General features: G+C 37.5%; 1 protein-coding gene across 1 annotated transcript; it reads left to right on the top strand.

Annotated features, from left to right (window-relative positions):
* The first annotated feature begins 913 nt into the window (after window positions 1-913).
* LOC121527019 (neutral cholesterol ester hydrolase 1-like) lies at window positions 914-17,201 on the top strand. Its single transcript, XM_041813671.1, has 5 exons — window positions 914-1,118; window positions 6,694-6,916; window positions 7,289-7,358; window positions 9,250-9,421; window positions 12,595-17,201. The coding sequence occupies exons 1-5, from the start codon at window positions 984-986 to the stop codon at window positions 13,213-13,215; spliced, it is 1,221 nt and encodes a 406-aa protein (XP_041669605.1). The 5' UTR covers window positions 914-983; the 3' UTR covers window positions 13,216-17,201.
* Window positions 17,202-18,706: the final 1,505 nt, after the last annotated feature.

The raw sequence follows: 18,706 nt of genomic DNA, 5'->3' as shown, positions 1-18,706 counted from the left end.
GTACCCTTCAACATGAAACCCTTCGATATCAAATTTCTCATACTTTGGACTGGAAACATAAAAAAATTGACCAAATTTATAAATATGCAGTCCTTCAAATCCTTCATTCACTCATTGTCATTTTGTAAAGTGTCTTGTATATTTTCTGCTTGAATACTCAAGATTATTATATGAAACAGCATTACTCAACTGGTGTGATGACACCTGACAGTGGGTTGTGGAGCTTGTTTTTTTTTTTTTACAGTGGGCTGTGTATGTGTGCTTGGAAATCAAAAAATGTGGCAAAAAGAATATGACGTATGGAAGCCCACACCAGACATAATGGACATTCAGATATTTTATTTTTATTTATTTAACCTTTATTTAACCAGATGAAAAACCATTTGAGATTGAGATCTCTTTTACAAGGGTGACCTGGCGAAGAGGTCAGCAGCACATGTCATAATAATAATAATATTTTTTGCTTTATTTTGAAGTACATTATAGAAATTGTTGTCCATTAAACTTAATTCCCAAAAGATTTTGACTTTTATCTCGTAATTCTTACTTCCTTTAATAATTTTAATGTCATATTTAATAATTATGTCTTTTTATCTCGTAATTTTGACTGAAAATTTTCTGCTATTATTATTATGTTTTTTGATCATCTCACTTTCATTTTTTTCTTTTTTTTTTAAGTGGCCAAATGGGCTTCCACGCAGTTGTTTTAGCACTATCATGAGAAAAACTACAATTCCCGTCGGAAACCTCGTTACACAACGCTTCCTCTACATCCTATTTAAACTTTCCAAAATAAGATCGTCGCGTGAAATGTTTCGCAATGGTGTCGACGTGAAATGAAAACCCGGCTTTTATTTTGAAATCAAGGTCAATCCTCCGTGTTTCGTCGATCTCTGGAGGAGCCACCAATTCCCTGAGACCGGGCCAGGGGAGGGAGATAACTGTATTACCGGGAGGCTTTTTGGCAGGTTGGGTCTGCCGCCATGAGGCTCCGTTTGGCCGGAGCCGTGCTGCTGTCGGCGGCCGCGTACTTTGTGTACCTGCCGCTGCCGAAGGGAGTCTGTGAGCCGTGGAAGCTGATGCTGCTGGACGCGCTGTTCAGGAGCTTCATGAAGGCGGTGAGGATGCACGGAGGAGGGCAGGTTGATGTTTAAATACAGGAGCTTTCAGGGTCACATAATTAGAGAAAATATACTGATATAAACACTTTGACAGTAGCAGGAAGTCTGAGTAGGAATGAGATTTTAATAGAACAGAATAGCAAAGAAAACGTGACAATGAATGAGCATGGCATTTAACAGTGTAGGTCAAAAGTATCAGCACTTACAGACAGGTATTAGCTAGGGCTGGACAATATGGACCAAAAATCCTATTTCAGTATTTTTAGATGCAAAACACATTTTTTAAATCTAAATACATTTCTTGTAAAGATAAAATTAAGTCAGCTTTTGTCAAATCTACATGGTTCAGATGTCACACAGATATTATTAACAGCTGGCTGAACCATGTCATAATGTACATGACAAATGACAGAAAAATTAAACTGCTTTGTTGTGTAAACAATCATAATATATGAAACTGCTCCTCAGATGAAACAGATATAGAAAAAAAAATCTAATTTTGTTGCCACTGTTAATCTTTGTACCAAGAATTAGGTCTGGCATCTGTTTTCTTTTCATTTGAGTAAACACTGGTAAATCCTACAATGTAATATATTGCCCAGCCTTTATATCAATACTACAGAATTTAAAAAACAGTGTTGTGCATCACATGTTTTCCTTCTTTCTGTGTGTTTTTTAAGATTAGAAATTTGCTTTTAAGTCCAAAATATTTTGATTTTTGTTGCAGGGTTCAAATATAAGATGTAAAGGAAACTTCAGTCTTTTTTACATGTCAGTATTTATGGTTTTGGACTTTTAATGTTGTGTTTTAAGATTTTAGATGTGATTTGATTTTAGATAAGGTGCTGAAAAGTAGAAATGCATGATGTTGGATTTTTGACGATTTTTCCAAACTATTCAAGCTGATGTAGGGCTGGGCGACACATCCTATAGATTATATATAGATTTTTTTTTTTTTCACACCAAACCTGATTTATGATTTCAGCCTCTGCTAATGTCAAAAAGTGTACACAAAATAATTGTTTTATCCATAACACTGTATCAGAGTAGTCTGAATTTCCCTTTTGGGCTTTAGTGTAAGCTGCAAACTTGGCTTTAATAGTGCACTGTGTAGTTTAGCAGAGCGGGACGTTTTAAAGGCTGAGACTGTAATTGATAAAAGCAGCTGTGTAACTGAACAGTAAGCTTATAATTTAAAATAAGTGGGAGGGTTTTTCATTATCAAATATTAACATAATAACTGATGAATAATGCAAGGAAACAACTCAGCTTCTCTTTAGAGGGATTTTGGGCAGTAACTGAGTAAACTTGAGGGACCATTTATTAGTCATCACATTCACATTTTAATGAAGCATTTATTGTAATTGATGTTATTCACGGATAAATGTTTTATTTATTCATTCATGTGTAGACAGCTATTATGAACCATTAATAAGGTCGTTTCCAGCATGATATCTATTATTAAATAATAAAGAAAATAGATTTCAGTTTAGTTAAGTTTTAGTTTATTTATTGCACATTATAAAAGAGATGAGAACAATACAATATATTAAAGCAAAAAAAAAAAAAAACAGTACAGGGAAGGTTAGAAGCCAAGACCCCCCCCCCCCCCAATATAATTAGAATTAGTCTAGGTAGCAGTGCAGGTTTGATAGAAAAAGAAGCAATAACAGAAGTATATATTTACGTGATAAAGGGCATTTCAATCAGGTCAGTGCACATTTAATTGTATAAATATAGAATTTACCACAGCCGTAGGGTGCTGGAAAAGCTTAAAAATGCAATTGTGTCTTTAAAAAGTCCCTGGAAAGTATTAACCAGAATATATATGGCAGAAAGAAAGGTAAAAGATCTCATGATGTATTTTTTTGAAATATTGCCCAGCCCTACAAAATGATTTGATACTTTCATTTTTATTTTTTTCTATTATGTACTCTAATTCATTACAGTTAATCTTACAGAAGACAGTTTCTTTAAATGACCATTTAAAAGTGGACATCTGTGTATGGTTTAGACATCTATATAACATTCTGGTGTAGATTAAAGGCGATTAGACTTGAGCAGATTACTTTGACCTTACGTTAACTTTATCCCTATATATTGTGCTTTTAAATAGAAAAAAATGTGTCCTTGAATAACGTTTAAGCCTCTGTACTACACAGAAGAAGTGAACCAAATAGATGGAGGTAAAGCTCGAAAAGGGTGTTAGACAAATATAGTACAAGAACAGAAAACTACAAGTTGTGTTTTAGTATATTAACACAGTGGTTCTCAAATGGTGTGGCAAAGTCTAGGTGTGCCTTGGGAATTTTTTTTAACAATGCATCATTCCTATAACTGTGACTCAAGACACTATAAGAAGAATTAAAGAGGCTATTTTGCAAGGAAATAGTTATGTTGTGCTTGAAGACAAAACAGAAGAAGCGCTGCTGGGTCTCTGTTCGTATACAGGTGCTCTTTGGAAACGCTGGGCTTGATTTGCTCAGTTCATCTGGTGAAGGGGTGGTTGCATGAATGAAAAAAAGGATTTATTCCAAAAATTTGTAGTTAAAAAAAAAAAAGATAAACTGAAGCTGTCTGTTAAAAAGTAGACCGAGGCACACTGTAGCATTATTTGTTATTTAAGTGCCTTTAATTTACATGGCAAAAACATTTCTTAAAAAGACAACATAGATATGGTGTACCTTAAGATTTTTAGCTCGATCTCAGCTTTGCTTTGGGTGAAAAATGTTTGAAAATCACTGCATTAACACATAAATGAGCTTTAGAAATTAGATAAATACAGCTTTATTTTCTCATTCCCAGCTCAGATGTGGATAATTTGATAACTAAGGCTGGGCAATACGGACAGGTTACATAAATTTATATCACGGTGCTTCTTGTCAGAATTATAAACTTAAAAGTGATTCTCGTAGGGGTGTGACAAGACAATTAGCTGACAAGATGAGATTTTACATTATTTTTGATTTTGGTAATAAAACACATGATTGGAAAAATTCATGTTTTATATAGGAGCGGTCTTCTGATCGGGTCACAGATCAGCTCCGTTTCTTCACCAGCAGCAACACCAACAAATTTCAGCACCATGAGCATCTTTGTGTTATTTGTAATTTCCAGTGTGGTATTGTTTTCTGTCATGGAAGCTGCTGCTTGGTGTCCTGTAGCACGCTGATCTTTGTAGACGGTTTTCAGAAACCTCATGATGTTTCGATCTTGCAAAGTTACACGGCAGGAGATCTCTTCAGACCCCTAGAGTAGGGCTTGGCAATTAATCGAAAATTTGATTAAATCACAATATGGCCTGCTGCAATTTTCAAATTGCAAAAGGTGAAATATTTTCTTTGACCTGGAATTTGTGTCAAAATACCAGTTTTTAACTTTTTTTTTTTTTTTTTTGGCAGCAGAAATGTTATGCATGGCATTTCATGCAATCATGCAGTCGCCATTTTTTTTAGAATAGTCTGAAAAAAATCTTAATTTCTTCTTTTTTGTACTTCTTCTGATTAGATATAAGAATGACAAAAACCCTTCAATGCAATAATTCGTATCCTGTTTGCAAAATGAGTCAAAATCATCAGAATTAGACACTTTCAACAATTGTTCAGCCCTTGTTTAGGAATAAAAGAAAGTTAAGGAATAATTGCATATCAGGTCGCAATTGCAATATTGGGGAAAAAAATTGCAATTAGATTGTCTTCCAAAATCGTTCAGCCCTACCGAACGACGAGACGGTCCTTGAGACCTACATTAGATATTTTTTTGTTTGTAGTTATCAAAAGAGAGAGAGACAACACCAGCTAAATTGCACAAATAATAGTTTGCAGTATTTGGAAAAGTGAGCTGGTTAAATCTTCTTTTCCAAAGTTTGCTGCAATTTCTGATAACTAAAAACAATAATTAACTAATATTGGGAGTCTAGGACTTCTAGTTTTATTGCAATGGTAGCAGGCAAGCATCAATATCATTTTGATTTTACTGGTCATGTAAATGTTCCTAAATTAATCTTTCAGACTAACTTTCAAATAGATTGTATTGTAGTTGGCAAGTAACTGTAAGGGGTTCTTACTGTAAACAGCCTTCATGCTGAGCATTTGGTCCACCATTGTTTTACAACCCCAATTCCAAAAAAGTTTGGACATGGTTTGAAATGTCAATAAACCAACATTTTATTCACAATAAGACATCAACAACATATCAGATGTTGAGACTGACACACTTTACCATTTCATGGAAAAGACCCAGGTCAGTTGAATCCTACATATGACAAGAATGGGAAAACATTCCTCTCCCAAAACTCATCAACTGGTCTCCTCACTTCCCAGACGTTACAGACTGTTGTTAAAAGAAGAGGATATGCTACAAAATGGTAAACATGGACCTGTCCCAACTTTTTTGAGTTGTGTTGCTGTCATTAAGCTCAAAATGAGCTAATATTTTTCATGAAATGGTAAAATGTCTCAGTTTAAAAGTTTGATATGTTGTTTATGTTCTAAAATATGGGTTTATGGGATTTGAAAATCATTACATTCTGTTTTTATTTACATTTTACACAGCATCCCAACTTTTTTGGAATAAGAGTTATATTTTCGGCACAAAATATTCATTCTTTGTAGATACAAATGATGTTGTCTTAACTTATATCTTCTTTTAAAATACTTCATATATCCTGAAACTCAGTCTACTGCCCAGAACCAGCCCCACATGCTTTCTAAGTTTTTTCCAGCTGTTTTTTATTTTTGTGTTGTGTTGAGAGATAAAGTTATTTTCTGGAAAGTTTCTGTCACCGAAAGCAAAATAATCTAATTTTCATAGAAAAGGCCTAATCTGAGCTTTTTCTTGGAGTTTCTGACTAAATCCCAGTCTTCTGGGTAAAGTTAAACCAGGACATGATCAGGTAGATTTGAATTAGACAGATCTCAATCACCACGCACAGACACGTTGTAGTTCACAGCTTAAATAGCAGCCATAAATAGAGCTGGTACGTGCACGTTTGATGATGCAATATGTAAAATGACCTTTGACCCCGCTGTCCTGTAACCCTCACCTGTTTGATACACTGTCGTCCTTGTTGAGAACACGTGATGAAGCTGCTGTTATTAACATAAGCTCCTGATTAGCTCACAATGGCCGACTTCACACACCCAAATCTGTTTAAGTGCGTCACTGTGGTGCAACAAGTTCTTTAACGACTATCACTTCATGAGACAGGTTTTTCCCGCCTGAGGTTTCGCTCCCTGCAGCTGTTCTGAGGATGCCTCATTTTCTGTTTGTTTTAATCAGCACAAAGACAGCAGAGAAAGGTGCACAGGGGATTTAAAATCAGGAGATTTGCCCCATACATTTACAACCGAAACATGCAGGAAACATAACAGACATTAATGAAAATGGAGCAGATATTGGAAAGCGTAAAGCATCATAAATGTATTATTAGAGACTATTTTTATCAAATAAGTAAATTCCTTTGCCTTTGGTGATTCTGTGTTTTTTTTCTTTACCCAGCAGCAGCAGCAGAGATCAGACAGTCTTAAAAACTCTCTCTCTCCTCGGTGAAATTCCTGTGTTTGTATTTCAGAGTGACGTGGCTCATGCTCTGGGTGTCTGTCACCGCCTCCACCTGTTGAACCAGGTGGTTTCATGGTTGGAGGTGATTGAGGCCCAATCCAGCCCCACCTTACTCGTGACGGACTCCACCCTGGGCGGCATCCCCACCCGCGTCTTCCAGCCGAAGGGGGGGAAGCTTCTGAAACGGGGGATCATATATTTCCACGGGGGAGGATGGGCCCTCGGCAGCGGACGTGAGTGTTATCTGCCTTACTGTTAAAAACTGCAGGAAAGGAGGGAGACTAAAATGTTTTCATTTCACGTCACTATATTACTTGACATGATTTCTAATTAAGCCTTAAACTTGGATGGAATTTCCAACATTTAAAACATTGCTGCACAACTTTGCAATTCTCCACTTTTATTCAGTCATTTGAAATAAAGCATTGGATTCATGGTATTTACTATTTTAAAGCTGAATTTATTGGTTAACAGAAGCTATACAGGTATCGTTTCTTACCATTCTTATTTTAAGGAAAAGGTTCCCATGGTTATGATTGAAAAGTTTGCATTATTATAATAAAAATCTTCTTCCTTGTTAAAACACATGTCCTCCATCTCCACAGGGATGCGATCGTATGATCTTCTGTGTCGGAAAATGGCCGAGGACCTGGACTCTGTGGTCATATCTGTAGAGTGAGTTTTCTTACAACAATTTTTTTTTTCTGTAGTTTTCTTTTTTTGTGAAAAGGAATATCTCAGCTAAACTCCAGTAGTCTACAGAAGAATATTTAAAAAGACATTTTGAGCTTTCAGTTAGAGTTCATACTGGAAAGGTGTAAGAGGAGAAGGTTTTATTTTTTTTGTTTGGTTAATCCACGTCAGTGTCTCCCTGCAGCCCCAGTGATGTAAAATAAGTCCACCACCGCTACTAAATGTCTCATTTATTTTTAAAAACTCACAGACAGCTCAGAGGAAAGGTCAGAAGTCATCTGAACATTGAGTTATCAGACATTAACTTTTCTACTGTTCCCTTTTTCTTTTTCAATCCATAACAAGTTCCTTTTTCCATGTTCACATTTCTGACATAATCTTTCATCTTCCCACTCCATCTACTTGAATTTCATTCTAAATAATATAGTGTCTACCCACCCACCCTATTGCAATGTATCAATTAATCAATATTTTTACCCACCCCTACTTCCTTACTTCCCTCCCTCCCGTGCTTCCTTCCTTCTCTCCTTCCTTCATGCCGTTCTGCCTCCTTCAATCCCTCCCTCCCTCCGTCCCTCCTGCTCTTACTTACTCAGTAAAGAACACATTCACAACCTCAACAGATGGCAATACTGCCAATGTTTTTGGAAGATTTAGACAGATTTGGTGAGTTAATCAGCATTATGTAATCATAAACAATAAATAGACCAACAATTTGTGTATTAGACTACTATTTTAACTTCCCTTCCTCCCTCCCTTCCTTCCCTCTGTCCTTCCTCCTTTCCTTCTTTCCTTTCTCCCTCTCCATTTTCCAGGGAGCACATGGCTAGAAACCCCCATATGGATAATACATTTATGACAATGCATATCAAATACAATATCATTAGTTCAAAAGGAATTGATCCATAGAAGCATGAATATGAGGGTGAAACAAGCCTTATTAAGGAGGAGGCTGGGGTGGAGGAGGTCAAGCTTTGCCAGTAGCAGTAGCAGTGTGGTGTATCAGCATTTATGCATGTAGGGATTAGTAAGAAGTACGTCATATTTAAATACACAGCTGTGTTGAGAGACAGAGCTGTGATTGGCTGTGGGAGCTGGGAGGTGATAATTGGGATCAGCTGGCCATCAGCTGATCACGGTAGGGCTTATGTCTACTGTGTCCTGCATGAGCTAACACAAGGCTTTACTCATTTTGAAAACAGTACTTTTAGTATTTTTATTCTACTTAATACTTGTATGTTTTGAGTTGAGAAATACAAACTTCTAAACTATCTTTATTCTCTGCATTTTTCTTGTTAACCAAGCAAGTAGACTCATGATACCATTTATGTGTTATATCTTAATAGCAATTGCAAATAATAGAAATGATGTTCAGTCTAATTGCATTCACTCTTTATTACAAATAGTGCAACACTAGTATATACCCTGAGATCAATTGAAATGACAGATTTTTATTATTTGACAGCTCTAGAATAAAGTCAAATCTTGTAAATAATTGTCCTTCTCAGATTTTCTCCTCCATGTAATATAAACACTTTTACTTATCTCATCTTTTGACTTCAAAGCAAAAAAAACAAAAAACAAATTCCTTCTCTCGTCCCTAACAATTGGCCTAAATACTTTCCTGTGGGCATCAAACAAAGCCAATGTGACTCATTAAAAAAATCCCGAAAGCAATTAACTCCAGAACAATGATAATAGTCATTATTCAACAAATCTTTAAAAGTGAAAATCCGAATCAAACACTTCATAAAAACACAAACTAAACATGTTGTTTTCCTGTGAAGCTCCCACTCTGTCTGTTTTTAATTTGAATTTTACAGTTTTATGTAACAGTAATAATTCTTCTCCTCACGATGTCCCGTTGCCATAGTTACCGCCTGGCTCCAGAGGCCGTGTTCCCTGATCAGTACCACGATGCGTTGGCAGCGTCGCGGGCCTTCCTGTCCTCTCAGGTCCTGGAGCGTTACAGCATCGACCCAGAGAGGGTTTGTGTGTCAGGTGACAGCGCCGGAGGAAACCTGGCTGCAGCCGTGGCACAGGAGGTATGAAAACATCAAAATCTAACACTATCACAGAGGGTATAGAAATTAGACTGTATGGAGAGAAAGATTCAGTTTAGTTTAGTCCCATTCTTCTAGAATATACACAGATCCAGTCTTTAACTGAAGCTGATCATACTCTTGAAGAGAAGAAGCTGACACAGAATAACTGATTAGTTTTAGTCTTGGTTTAATCCGTCTCACTCTGACTGCAGACAGGGGACTCTCTCTTCTGGGGTCAAATATCGATTAGTTCACAAAAATATCAGTACTTTCTGTTTCATTGGGAAGTTAAAGAGCACTTTCACATCAGTACAATAGTGCTGTTGCTTCTTCCTCACTTCTTGGTGCAGTTTTTACTTAAGAGTAAGTAAGCATTGTAGCATGTAGCTACATATATCTGCCAACACAAGTCTCATATTAATTTTCCCTAACCATTGATTAACCGAGCTAAAGTTAGCAGCAGCTCCGCTCTCAGCCCTCTAAAGCCCTGCCTAATTGTGTTATAGAAAAACATAATTTGTCAGCGTTTTAACACTATTAACATTGGGATCTGGTTGTTTTTGAATGAGGACAACTGATTAAGCTGTCATTTCAAACCATCTAAGCCTTGAAAGTAAATTTCAAGCCTGTATTTGTACAGAAAGCACAGAAAAATGCATGAATTTTCCACTTTTAGTGAGCAAGGCCACATTTACAGCTAAAAAATAGACAAATAGACCCAGGCCGCCCATAAGGGGGGACAAAGGTGAGATCTTTCTGGGGCCTATTCAAACTGGGGGCCTATGGAGGTCATGAAAATCATGGTCCATTGTAAAGTTAAGCTATGTTACCATATTTTATTTCAAACCTGAATAATGATCACTTTTATTTAAGCAATAAAACGTAAATTTCATTTATTTATGCTGCAGCACAGTATAACCTTTTTCAAAATGTAAACCCCTTCCATTAAAACAGAATTATTAATGTTATCTATGTGGATGGTGTGATGTCCATGACATCATGTGATGTTTGGTATTGTCAGCCTGAGTGTCTGTCTGTGAGTGCAGCTCAGCAATAAGGGTAATGTCACACACCTGGGCTTAGAGTGAGGAGGTTATTTAAGCTCCTGCAGTCACACAGTCTCACTCTCTCTCTGACCTGGCCTTCACACTGGTATACCACAGTTTGGTTTAGTTATGTTAGATTAGTTTGAGGTTTAGTTCAGTTTGCATTTTACAACATTTCCACACATTATCTTCACTCATGCACACCCCACACTACTGACTCTACTGATTTACACATGCTGTAAATATTTAATTTGGTCTTATTTGAAGTAACTTCAAGTAATTTGGTCTAATTTGGCATTTCTGACTCTTTAGTTTGGTTCAGTTCAGTTTAATAGTAAACTGCCTAATTTGATTATTTGATTTGGGCTAATTTGGTTTAATTAGAGAACTGTTTGATTTAAATGCTTAATTTGGTTTCATTTGGGTTGATTTGAAAATAAAGACTTCTTTAAAAACTTTGCCATGGTGTTGTCTCCCTCCTTTGTTGTGACCACCTGAGCCAGGTCATGACAATGGACACACTGAACTATTAGGAAAGTCATTTTAGACTTTGTAGCTAGGCGATGATGTGCAGAAATGTTAGGATGCCAAAAAATATAATATAAAAATCTGAAACAACTCTTGTGGAAATAGTGAATAATTAAATAAATGTCAATAGAGAAAATGGGTAAAATGGGTGAAACATGGCAGAAATGTGGAAAAGTTGCAAAAAGTGGTATAAACAGGAAAAATGAGGCAAAATGGGCAAAAAGCGGTGAAAGAATTTCAACAAGTGACAAAAAATGGGTAGAAAGCAGCAAAAATGGGTTAAATGCAGCAAAAGTGGCATAAAGCAGCTAAAGTAGGCAGGAAGTTGAAAAAAGATGTTGAACAATAAAAGGGGGATAAGTGATTATAAAATGGTAGCAGAAATGGGTGAAAAGGGGTAAAAACTAGATATAAGAGGCAAAAAGTAAAAAAAATGGCAAAATGTGCAAAAAGTGGCAAAAATGATGAAACGTGGCTAAAGTAGGCAGAAATTCCCAATAGATGTTGCAGAAATGGGCAAAAAGTAGCAAAAAAAATGAGAAAAAAAGACACAAATTTAGCCAACTTGGGCAAAAAGTTGCAGGAATAGAGGAAAAGGGCAAAAATTAGATGAAAAGTGGCAAAATGGATTAAAAGTTGCGAAAATGGGCAAAAGTGGCATAAATGGGAAAAACTGGCTTGCAAAAAAATGATAAAAAGAAAAGGAGAGAAAGCAGCAATAATAAGTTAAATGCAGCAAAAACTCACATAAAAATGACAAAAATTGGCAAAAAGCATCAAAAGTAGGCAAAGGCTGCAATAGGTGAGAAATGGGCAAAAAGTGGTAAAATAATTCCAAAAAGCTGTTGCAGTTATGAGGGGAAAAAAGGGTTAAAAGGTTAAAAAATCGACAAAAAATGGGTGAAAAGGGGCAAAAACCTGATAGGGTGTAAAAAGGGGGCATAAGTGGGCGAAAACAGCATTAATAGATAAAAAAATGGGTGAAAAAGAGGCTAAAGTAGACAAATTGTGCAAATAGATGTTGCAGAAATGTGAGAAAAGTGGGGAAAAATGTGGCAATGATGGATGGAAAAAAGTGGTTAAGTGGTTAATAAGTACCACAAATAAATCTTTTCAACATCAGAACCCAGTATGAGGGACTGAGGGAACTGTTAGCCAGGATGCTAGCACCAATGCTACTGATCAAACACACATGCACTGGTATCAATAAATCACAGCTGGGAGGGCCAATTCTCTGGCTTTATCAGGGGCCCAGCCAATTCTGTGAGCAGGCCTACAGGTGACTTCACTTTAGTATTCAGGCCTATTCTTTGCCTTAACAATACTTCTCCAGTGACTTATGTGTTAACTGTTCAGTGAACCTATCTATAGTGAAAGTTGGAAATTGAAAAAAAATAACTAAATTCAGCAGTTTGAGGTGTCTAGATTTTTAGCTAAATCTTTAAACTTCTGGAGTTTACCTGCTTTTTTTGGTCACAAGTTATAAAATATTTGATGCCCGGGACTTAAATTTATGTTTCCATGGTATCTAAAGAGATTCTGGTATTTTAATTTCACTTTTGTTGAAAGTAACCAACTTAAACCCGTCTGTGTCCACAGCTCAGCTCAGATGATTCTCTGACGGTGAAGTTTAAAGCTCAGGCGTTGGTCTATCCCGTATTACAGGCGCTTGACTTCTACACACCATCCTACCAGCAGAACCAGGCTGTACCCATCCTCTACAGGCCCTACATGGCTCGCTTCTGGCTGGAGTATTTAGGCGCCAACCGCTCCCTGGAGCCTCTCCTGCTCGCTAACAACCACAGCTCCCTGGACCAGCCGGCCATTGGCGCCAGCACTCGTTCCAAACTTGACTGGACAGCTTTGCTCCCGGCTGATCGCAGGAAACACTTCAGACCAGTTTTAAAAGAAACGGGGTCAGTGGGGGTGATGAGGGAGGTACCGGGGCTGATAGACGTCAGAGCTGCGCCGCTGTTGGCGGAGAAGGAGGTTTTGAGCAGGACACCTAAAGCATACGTGATGACCTGTGAGTTTGACGTGCTCAGAGACGACGGGTTGATGTACGTGAGGCGCCTTCAGGATGCCGGCGTCTCTGTGACCAGCGATCACTATGAGGACGGCTTTCACGGCTGCATGGTGTTTGCATACCTGCCGATGTTGTCTCGTGTTGGAAAGAGGAGCATGGAGAACTACATCCGCTGGCTGGACCAGAATCTGTAGACAATCAGAGCGGTGCAGATTCTCCACGATCAGTGAGAAGAGAGAGTGAGGTACCAACAACGTGGAGGAGACGGGCTCATCCTTCAGAGAGCTTCTACCTGGATCTGAGGAGAGGAAACGTTTCTTTGATTATCACTTAGTAACATATGTGGAGATAAAGTGGGTATAACATCAGAACTGGGATTTTTAACAGGATTTTTTATCTGCTGTGGTCATGCTTCCTCAGCTGCTGGGAGCATGACTGTCTGCATTTTGGGAAGATTTAAAAACAAAAAAAAATTAACAAATCTAAATCCTAGACTCATGATATAGCCTCTTTATCCACAATCATTTTCTGGTACTGTTTATACTCGCCTGTTACTTGATGTACACCTGGAGGATTTATCAGTATCTCCACTAGGGGGCAAACAGGACCCAATCATGCAGAAAAATTCTGGTTTATCAGAATTGAAACAAAATATAAACACCCTAGGAGCTTTTTGAGTCTATCTTTAAGCTATTTTCTAACCGACGTTGACACTTTTTTAGTATGCTACAGTAACAATCAGACTTTTAAAGCTCAGTTTATTGATGCAGTGAAGCCAAAAATCTCTGAGTCTGCAGATTTAAAAGCTTCCTTTCTGAAACCAAACAATTCTAATCAGATGTGACCAAAGACAGAGATGCTTTCACTTTAATGTCAAAGACCATAAATCCAATGAAACAGACAGCATACTTAAGGCTCATTATTTTAAAGATAAGCAGCATCAAGGAGACTAACAGGCCCAGGTTATACACTGTTTGAGAGCATATATGTATGCAAAACTAATCATCATTCAAACACAGCTTTTAAAAGAGCACCACTATTAAGACAGTTTTAAGACTGATGCCAACTTGAAAGTGGATTTAAAAGAAAAAGGTAAGAGAAACAATTTTAAGCTGAAATTTCCATGCAGACTTTTCTATTCAAAAGTAAATTCAAACTTTTTTCATTTCTTAAATATTTTCTACTAGTGCTAGAGCTCTGCCTGGTTATCTTTGCAACCTAAGCACCAGGCTGGAATGAAAGTATTGTGAACAAAGCGTCCACTTTTGGTCAAACTACACAAGTGGTGAAGCAGGTAGGTCACCTCCCCATGTGCGGGGGTGGCCTGGGTTCATGTCCGGCCTGTGGCTTCTTTCCTGCATGTCTCTCCCCCACTCTCTCATCTGTTTCTGGCTTTATCCACTGTCCTGCTCCCTAAATAAAGGCATAAAAACCCCATATCTTTGAAAAAACAATAAATAATTTATTAAAAAGTGATACATTTAAAACCAGTATCATTTAATCTCGAAATCCTACTTATCTTTCTCAGTCGGTAATGCAACCATTTAAATGTGTACATCATACACACTCTGGCTTAAGTTTTAAATCACATTAAAGCAATGTCATCGTTCTCCAGCGGGGGCGCAATTTCACACAAACAGACCTGGATGTGCATCTCATTATGTTAAGTTGACGCTAACATATAATAGAAGTTGCCATTAAATGGTTAACAAAATTATTCCTTAGTTGTTTTTGCTTAAAAAATATTTTATTCTACTCAGAAATTCCAAGTAAAATAGTTTCTTAAGTAAATAGATGCTAAATTACATTCTTAGCATTTCTGTGATCAGTAACTGCAGTTGTGTCATTGATAAATGGCACAATTGATCAAGAAAGGAAGCAGGCTGCGATGACAAATTTATTTTCCAGAAATTAATGGAAAAAAAAGTTGTAAGAATTGCCCATTTAGAGATGCTGTTTGGTTTTCTTCTTAGGTTGCTACTGCAGTATCTACTGAAAGTGAAACAATCATTTGTAAGTTGTCCAAGGCAGTGTTTCTGAAACTTTTTCTGTCAAGGCACCATTTCAAAATTTCAAAAAATCTCAAGTCATCCCCATCAAAATGTGCTGACAATTAAACTTCAAACCAACGTCCCTATGATTGCTGAGGGACTTGGATTTGTGTAGTAATAGAATGAACAAGATAAACCTCTGAAGTAGGAATGCACAGTATGGGATTTTTGCAAATATCCGATATGCAGATACTTGCAAAAAAACTAGCCAATATCAATACTTATATCTAAATGTAAATGCTGATGTAGATCTCCACTAAATATTTACTAAACAACCAATATTTACAGCTGATATACGCAGACTTTTGTAGACAAAATATTGGTTGTAAATATCAGATATCAGACTGGTAATATCATGCATCCCTACTCAAAAGCAACCTCTTAAGACATTTAAAATGCCTTTTTTCCAAGAAATGGCCTTGTAGGCCTTTAAAAACACAGTTTTTTCTTTACTTGTCAAAAAGGGGAAAAATGATAAGGAATGCACAGTGCACAGTGCACAGTTGCACAGTGTGCACTTCATGAGCTGGCCCCAACACTGATGATCAGGAAAAATGCATATGAGACAACTGTTGTAATTTATGCTGAGATAGCTATTAATCTGTGTATTCATTGTAGTTCTTGGTTGAATGTAAAGTAATTTGAATGCACCGTAGTTGAGAAAGGCTGGTCTAAAGAATAACTTTCTCATCTTTCATTGCATAAGAAAGGGAGCCTGCTAACCCATTTATACTAACTGTCTCTGATAGTGTACTTAGATTGTACAACCTACTTCTTTAAAATAATGAGCCTTGAGTTTTCTGTCTCCTGATTGGACTAATTTTTCCAGGTCAAAGTTACAGCTCAGCTTTTATTGTTTTATGATGCACTGAGACACTGGAGCAGCCTAAACACACATCCACATAACCACCCTGTCAAGGGTACTGTGTGAGTTTGAGTCTGCACTAAAAGTATGCCAGAGTTCACATCTGTGTCTATTCACTGGATTGTGCAATATTGTGTGTTTGACAGCATCCCTCACTCCTTGTAAGTTCACCCTCAGATGACCACTGCACACGCACGGCCAATGCAAAGACGATGAGAGCTGTAAATACACGCGAGAATCACTGAATCACCACCAGAGAAGACGTCCCTGAAGGACTCTCGTGTTTCCCTCCTGGCCGCTGCTGGCCCAAAACTCCTATAATGAACTGACGACAGCGGGCGTCAGACAGACTCAGGTTTGGCTCTCTGCCCTGATGTGGCAGCGGTCCAGAAAGCGTTGCGGAAACACTGAAACGAGTGTGGTCATTAAAACACTGGCTATCAGGAGATTTTCTTCTGAAAGGAAATTGTTCCAGATGGTTTACTCCTAATATGTGGTCTTCTGTAAGCAATGCAAAGTCTGTACGCACACATTTTTGTACATCTTCTAGAAAAACATATTTGATATGCACATGTAGTTAGATAAATCATTTATTGATAAGATAAGTTTTAAGATGAGATAAGGTCCATAGAGGGAGACTGAATGTTTCCAAGTGTTGTAAATTTACGTCAAATTATGCATTAAATAGTTTTATATTGTATAAATGAGGTTTTAATATGTGTAGAGATGCCAAACAATAACAAAACTGGCCCCAGATGTAGTCCTGCACTGCCTGAATCCTCAAGTAGCTGTTTTTATCTGCTCCTAGGGGGTATGTGGGGTGCAGGAATACAGTATTTCTATTTTTCTTTGTGTCACTGTATTTCCTCATGCATGCTGAGTGCCATCATGTATCTCAGTGTGAGTAAATAACATTCCTGGACTTTGTTTCAGTGTGATAATGAGGACGAGGGTTGCTGCAGGAAATATGCTGCGGCACCTGCAGAGGGTGAGCTATGCAGCCATCGTGGGCGTCCTCGGCTTTAAACAGAGGATTTCATTTGATTAAAGACTGCAGTTGACTTTCTTTTGTTTCAGATCACCCACACGTGCACATGCATTTGTCAGTTGTTTTGTAATTGAACACCATTTCAGTTACGTATAGTTTATAACTTAGACAATAGTTAAGAGCAAACATTTATGAGGCCATGTCCGTTAAATTCCCTTTGTTTCGCACAAGTTTTCTGTGCAAGATAAAAAAAAACTCATAATCTTGTGTTTTAGTTTAATCAAGTGGTGTAGTTTGTTGTTGATCTGGATATTTGTAAAAATAATATACAATTAAATACAATCTGGACCTCTTTTTCTGCATGTGGAGTTGTTTGTTTTCCTTCTGCTGCCATAGAAAAGTATGTATAATCTCAATATGAACGACTGATTGGTCAGTTGAGAAACACTTTCTCATCCCAAACTCTAAAGTTTAAGTGTTTTAAGCCATTCAAAATCTTCTGTGTGTGTGTTTATATATATATAAATATCTTTCTACAGAGAAATGCCAATTAATAAAAATATAATTTAAATGTTAAAGTGACTGACCTAATTCAACAAAGGTCCACCCCAGTGGTGCAGTCTCAACATTAGTGAAATGGGGATCCCCTGAGTGCAGCGACTGTGTCTCGAGTGATTGTAGAATAAAGACTCCTGTGTCTGGAAGGTCCAGTCACTGGTCAATCAGTACTCCTGGATACCATTACACCATGTAAACAAAAGAACACTCTTAGCAACTCAGATAAAAAGTTATTAAAAAGAATAAGTCAGGGGATGGATACAAAAAAAACAATTTGGCTCTGATCATCCCCCAGAGTTCAGTTAAATCCATCATCAAGACATGGACGGAATATGGTACATGTGAATCTGCCTAGATCAGGCTGTCCTCACAAACTGAGTGAGCATGCCAGAAGGAGACTAGTGAGAGAGGTCACCAAGGCACTTTTGACTACTCTGAAGGAGCTACAAGCTTCAGCAGCTGAGATGGGAGAGACTCTTCATCAGTCATTTATGGGAACGTTGCAAAGAGAAAGCCACTGTTGAAGAAAACTCAGATTAAATCTGGACTAGAGTTCACCAAAAGGCATGTGGTAGACTCCATGGTCAAGTAGACGAATGTTCTTTGGTCTGATGAGACCACAATGGAGCTTTTTGGTCACCAGAAACATCACCAGGAACACACCATATTCACTGTAAAGCACAGTGGTGGCAGCATCAGGCTATGGGGATGCTTCTCGGCAGCCAGCCCTGGAAGGCTTGTAAATGTAGAGGGTAAAATGAATACAGCAAAATCCTAGTAGACAATCTTATTCAGTCTGACAGAGAACTACAGCTTGGGAGAAGATTTCTTTTCCAGCAAGACGAGCCGAAGCGTACAGAGAAAGCTACACAGAATGGTTTAAAGACAAGGTGAATGTTCTAGAGTGGCTGAGGCAAAGCCCGGATCCCATACTGACTTGAAGGGGGTGAATATTTATGCAGCCACTTATTTTACATTATATGTTTACAATTATATTGACCATGATTGATTTATAAAACCAAAAAAAAAGGGTAAAACATGCTAGATTTGAAACTAAAGTTGCAGCTTTTATTGATTCTTGTTGCAGAGCTATTGTGCTTCATTTCAAGAAACTTCTTATAAATTCTGATTATATGTGAATATTTGTTATTGTCGTTGCTGACTGTTAAACAGTGGTTTTCCTTTCCACTGTAACTGTGATAAATGTTGCTTGTTGTTATGTT

The sequence above is a fragment of the Cheilinus undulatus genome, linkage group 19 (genome assembly GCF_018320785.1).
Source record: "Cheilinus undulatus linkage group 19, ASM1832078v1, whole genome shotgun sequence".
Lineage (NCBI taxonomy): Eukaryota > Metazoa > Chordata > Actinopteri > Labriformes > Labridae > Cheilinus > Cheilinus undulatus.
Note: the sequence above shows the minus strand (reverse complement) of the source record. Positions and strands in the feature narration are given on the sequence as shown.

Coding starts and splice junctions, on each gene's coding strand:
- LOC121527019 (XM_041813671.1), top strand. CDS start 984: ATGAGGCTCCGTTTGGCCGGAGCCGTGCTGCTGTCGGCGGCCGCGTAC. Junction 1,119..6,693: donor TCAGGAGCTTCATGAAGGCG/GTGAGGATGCAC, acceptor TTTGTATTTCAG/AGTGACGTGGCTCATGCTCT. Junction 7,359..9,249: donor TCTGTGGTCATATCTGTAGA/GTGAGTTTTCTT, acceptor CCGTTGCCATAG/TTACCGCCTGGCTCCAGAGG.